The sequence below is a fragment of the Oncorhynchus mykiss genome, chromosome 7 (genome assembly GCF_057628025.1).
Source record: "Oncorhynchus mykiss isolate SJ-2025 chromosome 7, ASM5762802v1, whole genome shotgun sequence".
Lineage (NCBI taxonomy): Eukaryota > Metazoa > Chordata > Actinopteri > Salmoniformes > Salmonidae > Oncorhynchus > Oncorhynchus mykiss.
Genome location: NC_143028.1, coordinates 13,386,278 through 13,403,155, shown reverse-complemented (window position 1 = coordinate 13,403,155; position 16,878 = coordinate 13,386,278). Strand labels below are relative to the sequence as shown.

The window sequence follows — 16,878 nt, the reverse complement described above, 5'->3', positions numbered from 1 at the left end:
ACAAAAGAACCGGGCCTAATAAACACATCCCATTGGGCACACACTGGTTGAATCAACGTCGTTTCCACTTCATTTCAATGGAATGACGTTGAACCAACGTGGAATGGATGTTGAATTGATGTCTGTGCCCAGTGGGATAGTCAAGCATCAGTCCCGATCGCTCTCGCGTTACTAAGGCAGATTGAAAAAAGTGAGTGTTGCCTGGCTTCAATGCAGTATTTCTCATATCACACATACTGTAAGTAGTCAGCAGCATAGCGACTTTTCACGGTATCCTTTGGTGGGCTGATTTGAATAACTAGAACATTGAAATTAAACAGAAACAATGCATGGGCAAGCATTCAGTAACAGACGAAAGCTTCTAAGGAGAAAAGTAATTGTGTGCCGTTGTTTGGAGTCATTGTTTGGGCTTCAATCGTACTGGGCTTGTCTGTTTTTGGTCACAAAAGAGTTTTGTTGTACAGCTCCTTTCTAGTTGTGATAGATACCAAACAGTTCACATTACTTCTGGAGTGGGAGAAATACTCAGGAGAGAATACAGAGTCAGTCAAACCTTCTCCCTGAAGGCACAGGGGTGTGTGTGGTCATCTCTTTGAAGAAGCGTACTTTCACTTGTTCTCTCTCTCTCCTCTGTCTCTCACAGTCCCCCTCTCTCTCTTTCTCTCTCTCCCTCTCTCTCTGTTCTCTCTGCCTCTCCTCTCCTCTCCCCTCCACCCCCCCCCCCATATCTCCCTCCCTCCCTCTCTCCCTCCAGGAGTGTTTTCCATGAACCAGGGCTGCGTGGGCAGGGTAGCAGAGTGGAGTCGGATCTCAGAGAAAGAACAGAACCTCAGACGGGCGTGTTCCTTCTCAGAAACAGAACCAGTCCTCCTCCACTGGGCTAGGGATTGAGGTCAGTCTTGAGTCCGGCTCCAGAACCATCTGGTCCCCATGGTTCCACTTTGCAAGAAGCCAAACCGGAGAAGGAGGGAATTACTGTGGCCTGCATGCGATCATGTGCCTCCACTGTATCTGCTTGTTCTGCAACACTGACAATCTATTTCAATACATGGTTAATGTCAGATGGACAAGGGAAAATAGCTACACTGGTCCATACCTGTAGAGTATGATCACTGCTTTCCCGTAGACTAAGATATCCCCTGTAAACTAATAGAAAAATATATCCCTTCAGTGGTTGATGTCAGTAAGATAGTATGTACTCAATAATCCTATGGTCCTAGTGACGTAAATGGATTCATTATGTCTTGTATCCTTTCTCTCCTTGTGTCTGTGGTTACACCATGCTAAGGGAAAATTGAGCTCATATTGAGTAAGAACGGTAGGCCTACCACTGCCTGCTCGGAAATATTCAGTGGTCTACAGATAGACAGTGATTGGAATTCCGATTGGGTGAACCACAGACTTTAAAGGAAGTACTTTAATCACATGCTTTGACTGCTGTTTTGGATGCTGAACTAGGGGGGGATTCTGAACAGTCCATGGGACACTGCACCATTGAGTGTCAACTATCTTTGAGGAAGTCCGTTTTCAGATCATTATGCAGTCTGATTCCACAAATCACAATGATTTTGTTTTATGGAAGCTATTTTCCACAGAAAGCTTAACATCCCTTTTAACTATTTTAAGCTAGGGGATTTTATTCATTTTCAAATGTTCAAAATACTTCTAGTTGATGGTTTGCAAATAATTGCACAAAATGACCTACCAAATAGCTTAATCAATCATCAAGTTATCAAATAGTAGACCACATGTTTTTATGATGCTCGGAAGTCAGTGGAATCTTTGTGTCTTCTGACCACATCTCTCTGGCTGTACTTACACACGCAATTGGCAGGACATTACCGATTTAAGATGTGGGTAATGATCTCCTGGAAGTTCATTTTCAGCTCTGTTCTGTGCCGTAAACAGATGCAGGACTACTCCTGAGCTCAGATGGAATTAAAGCCGCCAGCGTGGAACGTTCTTACGGAGGTCTTGGTCTTCACTCTTACCCCTCCTCCCTTCCACACTCTCTCTGTTGCTCTCTCCTCCTCTCTCCTTTCGATTATTTTTCCTCTTTCAAGGTGAAGAATTATCAAATTGTCCAAAACTATCCAAATTGTTTTAAGAACGTTTAAGAACGTATCTTTAGAATGACCTGTGGACAAAACGACTAAGCAAAAAGATCTAGGGTCCCCTCTTTTGGTTCTACACTGTTATTACATCGTCAAACATTCATGCGTTGTCGAAATCGGTTACATCGTCACTGGTAAAAGGTGTTTAAGACAAACCAAGTACACGAAACACCTTCTTCCACGTTTAATTCCACAATGGCATATTTAAGACGACACACAATACAAAAGCGGACATCAGATCAAAACTCGGGCCATATACATGTGTTTGTTGATTTTTTTTTGGGGGGGGGGGGCGGGGGGGTAAAATCAGTTATTTCCACATATTACAATACTGAACGGACATAATAGTTGTAATCCTTTTCAAAGAGCATGGATCCATGGCATACTTGACTCCAAACACACAGGCATTGAGAATAGTGCATAGCAACACAAGCTGTTGAAAGCGTTTTTTATAGAAGTGAAGATGGGACGCGTATTCGACATGTCATTTTAGGGACACTGTGAAGATATGTAGAAATGTGCAAATCCTTGTAAATAATTCAAATGTCTCTCACACTTCAAATTCCTCTCGACATGCAGACGGATTGAAATGAACCAACAAACAAACTACCATTTAGAAAGTGTGCAGTATTTGCCAGCAAATATCCACAAAACTAGGAAATGATTGTAGACTACTGGTGTATCTGGTAAATTATAGAGTATCAAGAGCTGTATCACATAGGGCGGCGCACAATTGGCCCAGCATTGTCTGGGTTCGGCCGGGGTAGGCCGTCATTGTAAATAACACTTCGTTCTTATCTGACTTGCCTAGTTGAATAAGGGCTCAAACATTTTCTTTAACCATTTTTACATTTACAAAAAAAATAGAGGCAGACAGTGCATGTAATGACAAAAGCAAGAGACGTGTTTGTTTTGTTGCTGAAAAGGAGGAATCAAAAAAGCTTTGGCAATTCCCAGAGTCCAGTAGAGTACTGTAAGTGCAAATATCTCGTAAAATCCCATATCAATCGGACAAATACAGTGAGAGAGAAAGCAATGAATCTGTCAGGCCAGCAATGAACTTGTCTTTTTAATATTCCTATGCAGCCATAACCTTGACATCAACCACCTAATGGAATGAGAGAATCATTGGAATGAATTATGTTGATATGAGCTTGTAAGATAAGCCATGCTGTGGCAACCATGGTGAAGTGAATTCCAATAGCTAAAAGAACAATGTCAACTACGGAAAGAGAGAAAGCAGATGAGACTTTATAGACGCCCAGAATAACATGTGATGAAAAGAGAGTCAAGGAATTAAAGAACTTTAACACAGTTCTGTTCTTTTAGAACCCAACTTAGTAAAGCTTTGACAGACGTTATCTTTTTAAACCGAGTTAAAACCACACGACACAAACATTTAGACAGCCTGTAAAAAAAAAAATGTTAGCTAGGCCCGACATAAAATACATTATAATGCTTATATACAAACTGTTGCAAAACTGTACTATGGGCTCTGTTACTTGGTGACTGACATTGAATAAAACTCTGCTCATACAAACGTGTGCGGTACTTATCGGGATATAATCAGCAAGTAAATACCCTCTGAATATTAGCAGCGATCACTAATATAGGTGACGACTTCAGTAAATATATAAGGGTAGGATTGGTCATGTAAATTGACTGTAGCTTATCAAATTGTTGTCATAAACGTTAAACCTTCCTGTCTTCAAAAGTCACCTGTACATATTACATTCAGTTCAATTTAAACTGGGGCCTTATCGAAAAGTGGACATGCAATTGTGAATCAAATTGATAAACTTGACGTTTGAGGTATGTTTTGCTGACAGTTTCATGTTGATCCTCTCTGAAACAGCTCAGAGAGAATATTTAATAACATGCAAAGGGATGACCAGGATACAACATCAATCGCGGATCAATACATAGCAAACAGGAAACACTAGTGACTTTGTACCAAGTCCGTAGTATAGGCAGCAGCTGCACATGTAAACAACGCCATGGCGCCCATGTTTGGGGGGAAGGACGGAGGGGAGGACAGAGGGGAGGGATGGAGGGAGGGATGGCTAACACTATCCCACGGTCCTATGGTCCAGCTTACACCAGTGTCTCTGGGAGTGTGTCTGCGTTTTCCGAGGACAGGAGTTGCCAGATCTGCCATCTGTCCCTCTGCCAGTCCTGCCACTCTTGGCTCATGGGTACCATGCTGTCCGTGGTGGGGGAGGCTGAGTTCAGTGGCACCATTGGCCTCCCACCCTGCAGGGGGTGCTGGTGAGGGGGTGCTGCGAGGGAGGGGGAGACAGGCTGGGCTGGTTTAGAGGCAGCGGGGGAGAGCCTGGAGGACAAGCCGCCGTAAGGGGGAGGGGGAGGACCCGAGTGGGCGGAGTTAGGGCTGGGGTTAGCCTGGTGTCTAATGCCCTGGGGGAGGTTCTCTGCGCTGCTGGCTGCTGATTGGCTGTTGGGGTACGGTAGGGGTGGGGTCACAGGGTTGAGGCTCAGCAGGAGGCGCGGCCGTCCCGCCTTGCTGTGAGGGCTGCTACAGACCCGTGTGACAGGGGGATGGGGCCTGCATTCGGCCACGCCCAGTGAGGTCTGTGTCCGTCGTACCACCTGCCTGGCATCGCCTTGGAGACAGTCAAGTCCTTCCTGGGAGCTGCGTGAGCCGCCCTCTGACATGTTGCTATGGGAACCTGGAGATACAGATGTCAATGGAAAAAGTCAGAAAATTAAGATAAGTAAAAGTCCAAAAATGTGATTGTTACATTTCAACAGCTTACCTGCATAAGACTGGTCCATCAGCCCTGGTTTCAGAGTGGAATGCCAAGCTCCCCAGATATTAGCATGCTCCTCTGACGTATAGGACATAATGGACATGACCGTGTTTAGGGACCATCATACCCATCATCATCATCGTCATTATTATCAAGATTATAATCATCATCATCATCATCATCACCTCCACCACCACAATCATCATCGTCATCATTATCAAGATTATAATCATCATCACCTTCACCACAATCATCATCATCATCATTGAGATTATCATCATCACCTCTACCACAATCATCATCATCATCATCATTAAGATTATCATCACCGCCTCCCAGGTGGCGCAGTGGTCTATGGCACTGCATCGCAGCGCTAGCTGTGCCACCAGAGACTCTGGCCGGCCGCGACTGGGAGGTCCGTGGGGCGACGCACAATTGGCCTAGCGTTGTCCCGGTTAGGGTGTGTTTGGCCAGTAGGGATATACTTGTCTCATCGCGCACCAGCGCCTCCTGTGGCGGGCCGGGTGCAGTGCACGCTAACCAGTGTCGCCAGGTGCACGTTGTTTCCTCCGACACATTGGTGCGGCTGGCTTCCAGGTTGGAGGGCGCTGTGTTAAGATGCGGCTTGGTTGGCTTGGTTGGGTTATGTTTCAGAGGACGCATGACTTTCGACCTTCGTCTCTCCCGAGCCCGTACGGGAGTTGTAGCGATGAGACAAGATAGTAAATACTAATAATTGGATACCATGAAATTGGGGAGAAAAAGGGCGTCAAATTCAAAAATAAATACAAAAAAAAAGATCATGGTCATCATCATCATTAAGATAATCATCATCATCATTAAGATAATCATCATCACCACAATCATTACCATCATCATCATTAAGGTAATCATTATCATCATCATCATTAAGATCATCATCATCACCTCCACCACAATCATCATCGTCATCATCATCATCATAATTTTCACCACCCTCACCACGATCATATCAACCACAGCTTAAGTAAGACTGGACAGTAGTCCCCTCACCTTTTGAGACCCAAGGATTGGACCCATGGGTGTCCCGTGTCCGTCCTGCCACCTGCCTCACCAGGGTGTATTGTTCTGACCCTGGGCTGGTCCCTTCCCCCTGGTGCTCAGACAGAATGGGGGAGTTGTTGTCATAGGGGGACAGCTCTCCACTGGAGACCTTGTTGGAGTCACTGGAGGAGCGCCTCTCGCTCAGGGAGAAAGGATCCTCCGATCGCAACACGTCTGGACTCCTGTGGAGTGGAAGGAGGGATGGATGAGGGAGAGAAAAGGATGGGTAGAGAGAATAAAAATATATTGCCAAAGATGATGGGTTCTTCACTTTCTCTCAACAGACATGAACACCAGGCTAAGCAACTACTTTCCATGAGTACTCAAAATGTGTGACTGTGATATGTGCAGTGGAACCAATGTACTCACTGTGATGCCTTTCTCCTGAGCAGATAGTCTACCACATCAGGATCAGTCTCTAGTAAACTCATTAGGACCTCATTCTGCAGGTCCGGGGGCACCTACACACAGACAACAGCAGACATGACCAAACAAGTACAAAAAACATGGTTTATGTATGTAATGGCACAAGATGGAGCACTAGGGGGTGCTATTGACCAAGACAACCTCATGGTGAAAGTGAGTCTAACTTTTTCCATCTTCACGTTTGGTGATCACAAGCCAGTCAATACATGAACACATTGAATACTATTAAATACCAGTCTATGGATCCATGTATAGCAGGGAAGGGCAACTTGGTGGCCCAAGGACTACACGCTTTTGTTGGTCCGTGGACCAATTTCACACCAAAAACAAACAAACAAAAAATGTTTGGGGAGAGGGAAGAATAATAGAATACACAAGGTTAAATTTAGAAACTTGGTTGTGCATCCAAATTCACTCAATTAGCCCATTTCAGCATTTTTTTTATTTTTTATTTTATTTAGATTGGTAAGTTAGTCTAGCGGCCAGCTATCTAAACTTATTGTCAGCGTGGTTGAATTACCGACCGGGTTGGGGCCCATTGATGATCAGTTATCATATTAAAAACTGCAAACATTTGCCTCCATCCTATGGCAAAATATGTAGAATTGCGGGAAATGAGCTGTAAAACTGCACATTTTTTTTCTCCGCCCCATGGCAAAATTATTAGAATTACATGAAATGAGTTAGAAAACCTCAAAATCATCTCTATGCTCCATGGCAAAAAAATGGACTAAAGTTATACTGTTACACTAACAATACCTCTTTCCAGCATCCCGCCACTACCCTGAATTACACAGTCTGAGCAAAGGGAAAAACAACCTCTGCAAAGTTCAAAGAATATGACTTCTGTTCAGGGAAATAGTGGTGGTGGTGTCAGAACAATCAGTGCAAGGGATTGGCCCATAAGTCTCTCTGCCACCGTCTCAAAAGCCTGATATCTGTAGTGGTATGGAACTGGGCCCTAAGGCATTTAATCAGGTCCAGGATCAGCACTAACAGCACTAACAAAGGCCCACAGAGCTTTGTTTTCATTCTATAAGACAGAACCATTGTCTGGTAAAGCCTGGAGAATCTATAACTTAAACACAGGCTGCATCCCAAATGGCACTATTCCCTATGAGCCCTGGTCAAAAGTAGTGCACTATATAGTGTACAGGGTGCCATTTGGGATGCAAATATATGTTACTGAGTGGCACCGCTAACCCGGGTCGAGGGAGGGAGGGAGGGAGGGAGGGAGGGAGGGAGGGAGGGAGGGAGGGATGTGTGATGGCAAGAAAGAGGACAGGCAGAGGTAATGGAAATGGTATGGCTGTATACAGACCTAGGACATAGAGAGTTCATCAAATGTGTCAGTGCTAAACCCATGCATTTGACATGGTAACTACATAAACAGATTGAGTTTACACAATGTAGGTTATGTAGTTGTTGCAACTTCTCTACAACTGCATCACCTCACCTGTGTACAGTGTATACAAGGAACTCACAAGGGAGTCTTACTTACTGGCCAATCTAAAGTGATCATTTATTGTAGCTTGTTTGCTGGCTATTAGGAATACATTACTGTAATTACACAGTACCTGCCTGTCCAATTACCATATACGTGCAAGGTTGTATTATAAAGAGGGACTAAACAGGAGAATGGGTAGGATATCAACACACACACACACACACACACACACACACACCATGAAGAGGGAGTGGAAGGTTGCGATCATCCTTTGGAGAACAGCGATAACAGCGGTGCTCTCCTCTGCGCGGGCCGGACTCTGCACACTGAACTCCTTGTCTGAACTCTTCTGCTTGTGGAGCAGGTTGGGACCAAAGATGGTGGCCAGGTTCAGAGAGGTCATCTTGTTCCCCGTCACCTGGAGGAGATGAGTACATAGGAATAACAATAATGCCCGCTGATTAGCAAATGGTTTTATCTAAAGCCACTGACAGTACAGTGAGCGCATACAGTTTCGTGTGTCCTGTATGTGATTCCTGCATAGCATGGAATCACATACAGCCACACTAGACTAGGCAAACATGTGCAATTGACTGTCATTAACACAAAGAGATACACTTCATTATACTTCCTGATTTAAAAATAATAATTTGACCAGATATAATACAATATTGACCTCATAGAATGCCATATTGACCTCATGGAATACCATATTGACCTCATGGAATACCATATTGACCTCATGGAATACCATATTGACCTCATAGAATACCATATTGACCTCATAGAATACCATATTAACCTCATAGAATATGATATTGACCTCATAGAATACCATATTGACCTTATAGAACACCATATTGACCTCATAGAATACCATATTGACCTCATAAGACTACTATATTGACCTCATAGACTACTATATTGACCTCATAGACTACTATATTGACATCATAGACTGCTATGTTGACCTCATAGACTATAATATACCTCATAGACCACAATATTGACCTCATAGACTACTATATTGACCTTATAGTCTATAATAGACCTCATAGACCACAATATTGACCTCATAGACTACTATATTGACCTCATAGACTATAATAGACCTCATAGACCACAATATTGACCTTATAGACTACTATATTGACCTCATAGACTACTATATTGACCTCATAGAATACTATATTGACCTCATAGAATACTATATTGACCTCATTGAATACGATATTGAGTGCTTCAGGAAAATTACTAGCTAAACAGATTGGACAACTACCGTGAAGAACACGCAACAATGGCTAAACTGAGACTTCACCATGATGTCACAGAACAGCATCCCCCCCCCCCGAGAACCCGAGATCGCGAGAACTAGTCTCAGTGCGAGTTAGGGAGGGAGGAAGCTATGCTGTTGAAGCTTGACGCCGGTTACACACCTATCCAATCCTCTCAGATCTAGTTTATAGGGAGGTCTAGGGGTAGGGGCATGTGGTTGTTTTGGGAATCATGGGGAGTGGTGGGGGTAACGGAAGGGGTCTTCGCCTCACCTCCTGTCCGTCTTTGTCATGGCTGTCGTGGGCGTGGTTCGCCACGGTAGAGAGGAACTGCAGGAGGCGGTGCAGGGTGTCGCTGTTACAGGCTGGCAGCAGGTAAACCAGGAGCTGGGTGGCACTCCGCTGCTCCTTACAGTCCAGCACTACAGAGGAACAGGACAGGGGTCAGGGGTTAGAGGTTAGAGGGCAGGGTGTCGCTGTTACAGCCTGGCAGCAGCTAAACCAGGAGCTGGGTGGCACTCCGCTGCTCCTCACAGTCCAGCACTATAGAGGTACAGGACAGGGGTTAGATGTCAGAGGTTAGAGTTTAAGAGTGAGGATTCAGTCTAAATCATTTGAAATATGTCACACTCTCACATATATACACATAGGCAAATGTACATACACATAGACATACAGTCATTGCCAAAAGTTTTGAGAATGACACAAATATTAATTTTCACAAAGTTTGCTGCTTCAGTGTCTTTAGATATTTTTGTCAGATGTTACTATGGAATACTGAAGTATAATTACAAGCATTTCATAAATGTCAAAGGTTTTTATTGACAATTACATGAAGTTGATGCAAAGAGTAAATATTTGCAGTGTTGACCCTTCTTTTTCAAGACCTCTGCAATCCGCCCTGGCATGCTGTCAATTAACATCTGGGCCACACTGATGGCAGCCCATTCTTGCATAATCAATGCTTGGAGTTTGTCAGAATTTGTGGGTTTTTGTTTGTCCACCCGCCTCTTGAGGATTGACCACAAGTTCTCAATGGGATTAAGGTCTGGGGTATTTCCTGGCCATGGACCAAAATATTGTTGTGTTGTTCCCCGAGCCACTTAGTTATCACTTTTGCCTTACGGCAAGGTCATCCATCATGCTGGAAAATGCATTGTTCGTCAAAAAAACTGTTCCTGGATGGTTGCTCTCGGAGGATGTGTTGGTACCATTCTTTATTCATGTCTGTGTTCTTAGGTAAAATTGTGAGTGAGCTCACTTCCTTGGCTGAGAAGCAACCCCACACATGAATGGTCTCAGGATGCTTTACTGTTGGCATGACACAGGACTGATGGTAGCGCTCACCTTGTCTTTTCCGGACAATCTTTTTTCCAGATGCACCAAACAATCGGAAAGGGGATTCATCAGAGAAAATGACTTTACCCCAGTCCTCAGCATGCCAATCCCTGTACCTTTTGCAGAATATCAGTCTGTCCCTGATGTTTTTCCTGGAGAGAAGTTGCTTCTTTGCTGCCCTTCTTGAATACCAGGCTATCCTCCAAAAGTATTTGCCTCACTGTGCGTGCAGATGCACTCACACCTGCCTGCTGCCATTCCTGAGCAAGCTCTGTACTTGTGGTGCCCCAATCCCGCAGCTGAACTTTAGGAGACGGTCCTGGCGCTTGCTGGACTTTCTTGGGCGCCCTGAAGCCTTCTTCACAACAATTGAACCGCTCTCCTTGAAGTTCTTGATGATCTGATAAATGGTTGATTTAGGTGCAATCTTACTGATTCCAAGCACCCCCTCCTTTCTTTTGAAGCTTCCAGTCTATTATTCGAACTCAATCAGCATGACAGAGTGATCTTGTCCTCGTCAACACTCACACCTGTGTTAACGAGAGAATTACTGGCATGATATCAGCTGGTCCTTTTGTGGCAGGACTGAAATGCAGTGGAAACATTTTTTGGGGGATTCAGTTCATTTGCATGGCAAAGAGGGTCTATGCAAGTAATTGCAATTCATCTGATCACTCTTCATAACATTCTGGAGTACATGCAAATTGCCATCATACAAACTGAGGCAGCAGACTTTGTGAAAATGAATATTTGTGTCATTCTCAAAACTTTTGGCGACGACTGTACATGTAGACAATGACATTCACATACACAACACTTGGCACAATGTATGCACTCTGGTAGGCTAAATCCCAACCTTTACAGTGCATACAGCCTGTGTGTCATTGACCCAAGTATACACTCTTAAGTGTGGGTTTAGTGCAAACTGAAGGTGTGTCCTACTAAAAGAGGCCAACGAAGGTGATTGGGCCTAGGGCAGAGACTGACTCTACTACTGCACACACAGAGGGTAGTATTCATAAGTAGTGAAGTTGATGTTTCCTCACACATGGTGTTTATGAAGGCAGTGTAGAGCTCCTTGGTGAGGAGAGGGTCAGGCATATCTCTGAGGAACTCCTTGAGCAGCGCGGCCACGTCGTGGACACTGTGCTCCTCATCCAACTGGACGTCCACTCCCCGGTCAAACTCCTCCCTCAGCTAAGAGACAGAGTAAAACAGAACATGAGATATACCATGTAGTCCACGTACTTTACTGTTTACAGCGACTACAGTTAGAAAGTGAACTCAGAGAAACACTCAAACATATTTGCATCTCACGCATGTGAACACATTCCACTCACATTACGGGGACACACAGATATACACACACCAGGTGTGACCTTGGTGGTGAAAACATTCTCACAGGTAGTCCTGGTCCAACCGGTTCTGTTCCCATGCTGTGTCAACCTGCTTCTTCCACAATCTGACCCCTAGCATTACTCAGAGTTAAAATGGGTCCACTTAGTCCAGTAAGATAAGCATTATAAGCAAGTATTGTGTTTGATCAAGCATTATAGCGAAGTTTGATTATAGCTTGTGTTTTAGATAAAAACCTGGTTACAGATCTAAATGTTGGCAGGAAGTAGCCTAATCATATAGCTACTTCCTTAAAGTGAGAGATGGTTGAGATTTAAGTAACTTTGAAAATACGATCTGTTAGTGATGTCGATGATATGGTCCGTTCTTTTTCAAGTCAGCAAACGGGGGATTACAGTGAGAAGTCATGTAAATTGTCTCACATGGTGACATTTTGATTCAACGCGCTGATAGCATTGTATTCCCTCAAACGGTGAGATGTTGAAAATAGAAATAAACTCCCCATCTCAGAACGGAAACAACACCATTTAAGACAGGCTGAAACTGGCTGGCACCAGTGCTTGTGTTTTTGCTGACTTGAACGAAAGATTAGGATCTGCCATTGTGAGCGTTGCGTATGAGCTACGCATACAGAGAAGACGGAGAAGTCCAAACTTGGAGAACACAAGTCAGAAAACACTCAAATCTCCTTAAAAAAACAGAGACATTGTCCAAAAACAACACTTCAATGAATTGAGTTTTCTGTCATGATAACCAAAAGCAAACGTTCAACTGACATTAAAAAAAGGAGGGGGAAAAATTCACGGCGAGCAAAAAATACTTAAAACCACACTATGACGATATAGGCAGAACATACATGTCCATGTAATCTGATTAATTATGATATAAAAGGCGAACCTGATCCTAGATCAGCACTGTGATGGAAATTGAATACAAGGCCCTGGGATGGAAATTGAATACAGGCCCTGGGATGGAAATTGAATACAAGGCCCTGGGATGGAAATTGAATACAGGCCCTGGGATGGAAATGAATGCTACAAGCCCTGCTTGAATTACAATATGGCATTAAGGCTCGACTGCGTCCCTTTGTAGACTAGGGCCACGACTACAGAGGAGCCTGGCTCTTCAGCCGGGGCCAAGTTCATCCGCTCTGCTTCCTTTAATAACGGACGCTGAACTAATGCTAAGTGGGTGTGCATTCTCCGCAGCGGCGGCAATATCAAAACCATTGCATGAATATAAATATATTGTGTCAACATATCAGAATTTGAATAGCTTCTATCTATATACATTCATTTCAACAGCTTCTATCTATATCACAGTATACATAAATATAATGTCATTAGCATTGGTCCCTGTTAAAAAAATGTATAATAAGGACTTATAAAAGCATATTGTCAACCAGAACAGTCAATTAATAAAATGTGTAGTTAATTTCAATCGATGCTTCAACTGAGTTAACGATACAAGATCCTCTATTAATAAGATCGATTAAGTTTAAAGGGGTCGCCAACCACTCGCGGTGGGCTGAAAACAACAGCTTTGTGCAGCAACGTGCGAGAGGTATCAAAAAGTGCCTCTCCCAGGTTCTCACCTGCCTCACTCTCTTCTTGGAGCTTCCCACTCGGAATATCCCCACCGTCTGAAGACCTGTCGGAAGAAACAGCGGAGGACATAAGTGAGCGTCATCCTCCCCTGGTCAAAGAGACACTCAGGCCGAATAATCACAGATGGAAGAGACGTGAAGACGCAGCCGCCGTACGCCTCCTTTCATCACAGAGATTATAAACCAGCAAACCTAAACCAACGCTACTGTGGCCCATTCCCGCCGAAGTGGACTTTAGCTCCTAACGCTCAGTCCGGCAAGTGAGGATTTAAAGACTGCGGGAGAGCGGGGGGAGTAAACCCAGGGGTCCACGTTGAGAAGGAAGTGTCGGGAATGAATGGCCAGACACTACTGCCTTGTTTCTACATCATCTTGGTTGGGCAGTGCAGGGCGGGGTAAAGATCTGGGGCTGGTTGGGCAGTGCAGGGCGGGGTAAAGATGTGGGGCTGGTTGGGCAGTGCAGGGCAGGGTAAAGATGTGGGGCTGGTTGGGCAGTGCAGGGCAGGGTAAAGATGTGGGGCTGGTTGGGCAGTGCAGGGCGGGTTAAAGATGTGGGGCTGGTTGGGCAGTGCAGGGCAGGGTAAAGATGTGGGGCTGGTTGGGCAGTGCAGGGCGGGGTAAAGATGTTGGGCTGGTTGGGCAGTGCAGGTCAGGGTAAAGATGTGGGGCTGGTTGGGCAGTGCAGGGCAGGGTAAAGATGTGGGGCTGGTTGGGCAGTGCAGGGCGGGGTAAAGATGTGGGGCTGGTTGGGCAGTGCAGGGCAGGGTAAAGATGTGGGGCTGGTTGGGCAGTGCAGGGCAGGGTAAATATGTGGGGCTGGTTGGGCAGTGCAGGGCGGGGTAAAGATGTGGGGCTGGTTGGGCAGTGCAGGGCGGGGTAAAGATGTGGGGCTGGTTGGGCAGTGCAGGGCAGGGTAAATATGTGGGGCTGGTTGGGCAGTGCAGGGCGGGGTAAAGATGTGGGGCTGGTTGGGCAGTGCAGGGCAGGGTAAATATGTGGGGCTGGTTGGGCAGTGCAGGGCAGGGTAAAGATGTTGGGCTGGTTAGGCAGTGCAGGTCAGGGTAAAGATGTGGGGCTCGAATCAGATCGGGTGAGCGATCCCTGACAAAGACGAGGATTTTGACCACAGGAATAGAGCCGTGTCCAACACATAGGAAACGTTTTGAAACAGGGAGGTGCTACCTTCGCTCGTTTTCGTTTTCCGTTGCAAAACCTTTTGCTACATTGTGCCCTACTGAACAGGCCCCAGGTGTGATCAGTGAGAAGGGCTGTATTAACTCGTACCATACTTCTCCAGGTGCTGGCAGCAGCTGTCCACCAGGCGAGGCACCTGTCTGTAGATAGGGTTGAGGCTCAGCCTCTTGTCCCGGTGCTTCTCCTTCTTGCTGGGTGCTTCAGCGGGCAGAGACAGCTGCAGCGCCTCCAACAGGCGGGATTGGTTATCATCCAGGTCTGTGATGGAGTCCACCGACATGCCCCCCTGCAGACCACAATGAGAGCATTATCAAGCCGACGTCTACTTGATGTCACAGAAACACGCACACAAACACACACGCACACACACACACACACACACACACACACACACACACACTCACACGGCGATGGAGTGTGTGTATGGAGTTGGTACAGTAGGCGTGTGGGGGGAGACCCTCACCCTCCTGCGTGCCCGCGGGGCAGCCTCGGGCGTATTGGGCGACGTGGACTCATTAGCTGTCTCCGAGGTGGAGCTGAGGGAGGAGTTACTGCTGGACAGCTCCTTATTGGTGGACCTCTTGGTGGCAAACTGCAAGATGGACGACACCAGGTCCGACGGGTCCTTATGCTCCTCCCTGTGAGGAGGGTCCTGACGCAGGCTATCCTGGCGCTGCCTCTGGGTCCGGTCGTTGGCGATCACCTGGGACAGGGCCATACCGAAGGCCTGGGGTATGCATTCTGGAAGGGGAGGGGAGGGGAGGGAGAGAGAGGAATGTAAATACCATATTCTTAGCAGAGAGAGAGAGAGAGAGAGAGAGAGAGAGAGACAGAGACAGAGGGAGCGAGAGAGACTGAGGGAGAGAGAGAGACTGAGGGAGAGAGAGAGACCGAGGGAGAGAGAGAGACCGAGGGAGAGAGAGAGACCGAGGGGGAGAGAGAGACCGAGGGGGAGAGAGAGACCGAGGGAGAGAGAGAGACAGAGGGAGAGAGAGAGAGACAGAGAGCGAGAGAGAGAGCGAGAGGGAGAGATCGAGAGACAGCCCGAGAGAGAGAGACAGAGAGCGAGAGAGACAAAGCGAGAGGGAGAGACAGAGAGAGTGAGCAGGAGAGAGAGAGAGAGAGAGAGAGTGTGGTTGTGTATGCATGAAAGACGTGTGTGGTCCTCCATGTGAATGTGTTGTGAGCGATAGAGATCTTTGGATTATGATTGTTACTGTATTGATTGTTCAGTGAGTATTAATTCCCTCATTGAATATTTGGACGCAGGTGTTGTTGCGCACGTATCCACATATTCGACTACATCATATTTACTTTGAGGCATTGGTAGGCCCGCGAGAGAAAAAGGAAACATTCTGTGCTATAATAGTATAAAAAATGTAAAAAAAACATAACAAATGATGTTTTAAAGGTTTCCTGATTCAGCGCCAAATCCTAACTGGAGAAGTGCGTGTGTAGCTCAGACGTTTGTGTAAATCATGCATTGATGTCAATGGGAGCTTGGCACAGAAATTCAAGTTACGTACTTGGATCTCCAGTGAGGAACTCAGCCATCACTGTCTACCCAGCTTCTAGCGGACTAATGAAAAACAACAGCGGACTAATGAAAGAAATACCAGAAGATCGTTTTTGGGTGGTATTTTCCTTTAACAGGATGAATCAATTCCCCTAACAGACACAGGTCCCTGACAGTAAACTCTTAGAAAAAAAACTACAATCTAGAACCTAAAAGGGTTGTTCAGCTGTCCCCATAGGACTACCATTTGAAGAACCCTTTTTGGTTCCAGGTAGAATCTGCATTTTAGTCTAAATGTTGTTATTGGCATAGCTTTGTTCTGGTCAATGTTCTCTACCTACAGTATATAGTAGTCTAAATATCCCAATTCCTATTTAGTTCAAAAGAATACAAGACACAAATTGCTGACACAAATGAGTCTTTGGAACTTTAAAGCCAATTATCTCAGAATCCTCTTTTTGCAGATAGAACCTTATAGTCCCAAGCTCTCGATATATAAAAACAATATTAACAATGTATTGTTATCATGGTGACCAAGACACAGTGCAAGAGACATGACCGACATGTATGAGACAGAGTGATAGAGATGAAGGGAAGGAAGACAAGGGAGAAAAAGAAAGAAATTCAATTCACACAATGGAAAGAGAAGGGATTCATGGAAATTCAATTCACACAATGGAAAGAGAAGGGATTCATGGAAATTCAATTCACACAATGGGAAGAGAAGGGATTCATGGAAATTCAATTCACACAATG

The 16,878-nt window shown here is 45.4% G+C and overlaps 1 protein-coding gene across 6 annotated transcripts in view; it reads right to left on the bottom strand.

The window, feature by feature from the left end:
• Positions 1-3,170: 3,170 nt before the first annotated feature.
• Positions 3,171-16,878, bottom strand: part of LOC110527437 (rho GTPase-activating protein 6) — an 89,355-nt gene continuing 75,647 nt past the window's right edge. For 2 of the 6 annotated variants that reach the window (XM_090240329.1, XM_090240331.1), the window contains exons 4-13: positions 15,070-15,347; positions 14,697-14,892; positions 13,401-13,456; positions 11,497-11,647; positions 9,386-9,534; positions 8,077-8,256; positions 6,335-6,426; positions 5,915-6,147; positions 4,889-4,960; positions 3,171-4,801 (exon numbers count right to left, since the gene is read on the bottom strand). In XM_090240329.1, coding sequence (XP_090096455.1) covers positions 4,209-4,801; positions 4,889-4,960; positions 5,915-6,147; positions 6,335-6,426; positions 8,077-8,256; positions 9,386-9,534; positions 11,497-11,647; positions 13,401-13,456; positions 14,697-14,892; positions 15,070-15,347 — 2,000 coding nt within the window. In that variant the 3' untranslated portion in view covers positions 3,171-4,208. Of the gene's footprint in view, positions 4,802-4,888; positions 4,961-5,914; positions 6,148-6,334; positions 6,427-8,076; positions 8,257-9,385; positions 9,535-11,496; positions 11,648-13,400; positions 13,457-14,696; positions 14,893-15,010; positions 15,348-16,878 lie in introns of all 6 variants that reach the window. The other 4 variants (XM_090240334.1, XM_090240333.1, XM_090240330.1 and 1 more) reach the window with 2 other exon arrangements.